The sequence below is a fragment of the Sander lucioperca genome, chromosome 4, assembly GCF_008315115.2.
Source record: "Sander lucioperca isolate FBNREF2018 chromosome 4, SLUC_FBN_1.2, whole genome shotgun sequence".
NCBI lineage: Eukaryota > Metazoa > Chordata > Actinopteri > Perciformes > Percidae > Sander > Sander lucioperca.
Window position 1 is genome coordinate 40023409 of NC_050176.1, and position 2500 is coordinate 40025908.

At 42.0% G+C, this 2500-nt stretch overlaps 2 protein-coding genes across 3 annotated transcripts in view; both read left to right on the forward strand.

Moving 5' to 3' along the window:
• The window catches only part of LOC116049192 (receptor-interacting serine/threonine-protein kinase 3-like), a 286056-nt gene that overhangs the window by 91692 nt on the left and 191864 nt on the right, over window positions 1–2500 (forward strand). The gene's annotated exons all lie outside the window — the stretch shown is intronic.
• Window positions 1–2500, forward strand: part of LOC116049146 (wiskott-Aldrich syndrome protein family member 3-like) — an 18874-nt gene that overhangs the window by 1110 nt on the left and 15264 nt on the right. The window contains exon 2 of the mRNA XM_036000596.1: window positions 1815–1950. Coding sequence (XP_035856489.1) covers window positions 1818–1950 — 133 coding nt within the window. The 5' untranslated portion in view covers window positions 1815–1817. The remainder of the gene's footprint in view (window positions 1–1814; window positions 1951–2500) is intronic.

Consider the following 2500-nt stretch of genomic DNA (forward strand, 5'->3'; position numbering starts at 1 on the left):
TCTATATATTTACAGATGGACATACTGTAATTACACCTATACATATTCTACTGCTCTTCATACTATTCATCCTGCACATACACTTATTCTTACTACTCTTATAATACACTGTATATATACTGTATATACACTGCACATAGCTGTACATACAGTACATACCTGTCTATATGGTTCATTCAGAATATCCATATTTATTCTGTTTTTCTTATTATATATTCTGGTAATACAGATATGCATATATCTATATTATTCTTACTACTAGTATAATGTTACTGCTACTTCATTACACATATCTGTACATGTTGTTCATATTACATAGCCATATTTATTCTGCTCTTATAAGGTAACTGCTAATACACTGCACATATTTATATTTAATTTATATTACTCTAAACCACCTTCTGTTAACCAACTGTATACTACTGTCTACACTGCACTATATGTATTGTCCTGTCTACTTGAATATCACATTGCACTTTTCTGCTTTTCTTTGCACTTCTGGTTGGACGCAAACTGCATTTGGTTGTCTTTGTACTTGTACTCTGCACAATGACAGTGAAGTTGAATCTGATCTGATCTAAACATCGTATGTAACTCAAAGCCTTTTCTCACATCTAATGATTGTAGTTGGACTTCTTTAGTCTTAAGTTTTGTCTTTAAACTTTTTGAGTGTTATTTATGTTTTTTAGACACAGATATGGAGTTAATAATGGACCAAATTGATGTAAAATTGCATTTTTCTTTTTATTGAAAAACATAACACTTTCTGTGGTAGGAACCCTAAACCCCGGTCTAATATCTGCACCTAATTCTTCCCCAAAGCGAGGAGAAGACTGCTCTCTCTGTCCAGCTGTATGAACTCAGATCGTATTACTGCAGCATCTCAGTCTCCTGATGCTTCATTGATCCAAACACAGCAAAGCTCTTTATCTACGGGACATATAAAGTTTCTCTAGCAGAAGTATCAGTACTGACACGCAGGCATGGGCGATCTCAGCCCCCCTAAAAGTTAGAATAATAAAAAACTTTTTTTTTAAATCAAATTTAGTGCTACAAGTTAGAGTTTGCAAACTTGCCTGTTAGTGACAGAGGACAAACAAGTACAGGTTCAAAGGGCTTAAAGCAGTGGTTCTCAAATGGGGGTACGTGTACCCCTGGGGGTACTTTGGAGTACTGCAGGGGGTACATGAACTTTTTGCAAAATGCTTAAAAATATGTCATGCATAATTCCTAAAATATCTGAACATTTGAAATGTAGCAATTAAATGTTATTTAGTTACAAGGTTGTTGTTTAGTAAATCTATCACTGCCGACACTGTATTGTTCCTTTTTATATAGATGTAAAAATGTTTTTGCACTGGTCAGGGGGTACTTGGCTTAAAAACACAATGTGTGTGTGTGTGTGTGTGTGTGTGTGTGTGTGTGTGTGTGTGTGTGTGTGTGTATCTGCTCTGTCAGAGGGAGAGCAGGAGACGGTTGTGTAGTGTAACATTGGTAGTCCCCAGAGATGAAGTTGGTCATTTCATGGTGCAGATTACAACCCAAATTAAAACGTAAGCAACTAAAATTGCTGAATGTTGGAACATTGAGTCAAACTGGTCGTTACCATTATTACTGAAACTTATAAAGAGTCAGGTTTAGTTCCATCATAGTGTCAGTAAACGTTAGCTGACGTTGTTGTTCAGTAGCTCAGAGATTATCAGATAATTAAATTACTGATTTAGCGGGGGGGGGGGGGGCACTATATCCATGTCACATTGAAAAGTTCAAACAACAGACATTTAACCCCCCTCTCTGTCTCCCCCCCCTCTCAGATCATGCCGTTGGTGAAGCGGATCATTGAGCCAAGGTATCTGTGTCGTGGCGCCCTGCCTGATGGCGTTGCCAGTGAGCTGGAGTGCGTCACCAACAGCACGCTGGCCGCCGTCATCAAGCAGCTCGGAGGACTCAGTGAGTAATAGTCTCCGTCTCCACACTCTGGTTTATTGGCATTTCTTTAAACCAATCACTAAGGTCTTGGGTGGCGCTGAGCTCCAGACGGAGCCACGGTGGCTCTGCTAAATAGTCTCAGGAAGGAACTTGTTCTGGAGGAACATGTGGACGGTTGTTGTTTCCCGAAGAGAACGGAGTTTGAGAACATAAACACACAGAGAGAGGAAGTCCATCCATCCATCTTCATCTGCTTATCCGGGGCAGCAGCTCCAGCAGGGGACCCCAACTTCCCTTTCCCGAGCCATGTTAACCAGCTCTGACTGGGGGATCCCGAGGCGTTCCCAGGCCAGGTTGGAGATATAATCCCTCCACCTAGTCCTAGTCCTGGGTCTTCCTCGAGGCCTCCTCCCAGCTGGACATGCCTCCACCTAGTCCTGGGACCTCCACCTAGTCCTGGGTCTTCCCCGAGGCCTCCTCCCAGCTGGACGTGCCTGGAACACCTCCCTAGGGAGGCGCCCCCTGGGCATCCTTACCAGATGCCCAGGGGGCGAAATGTTTTTTTGCAGGA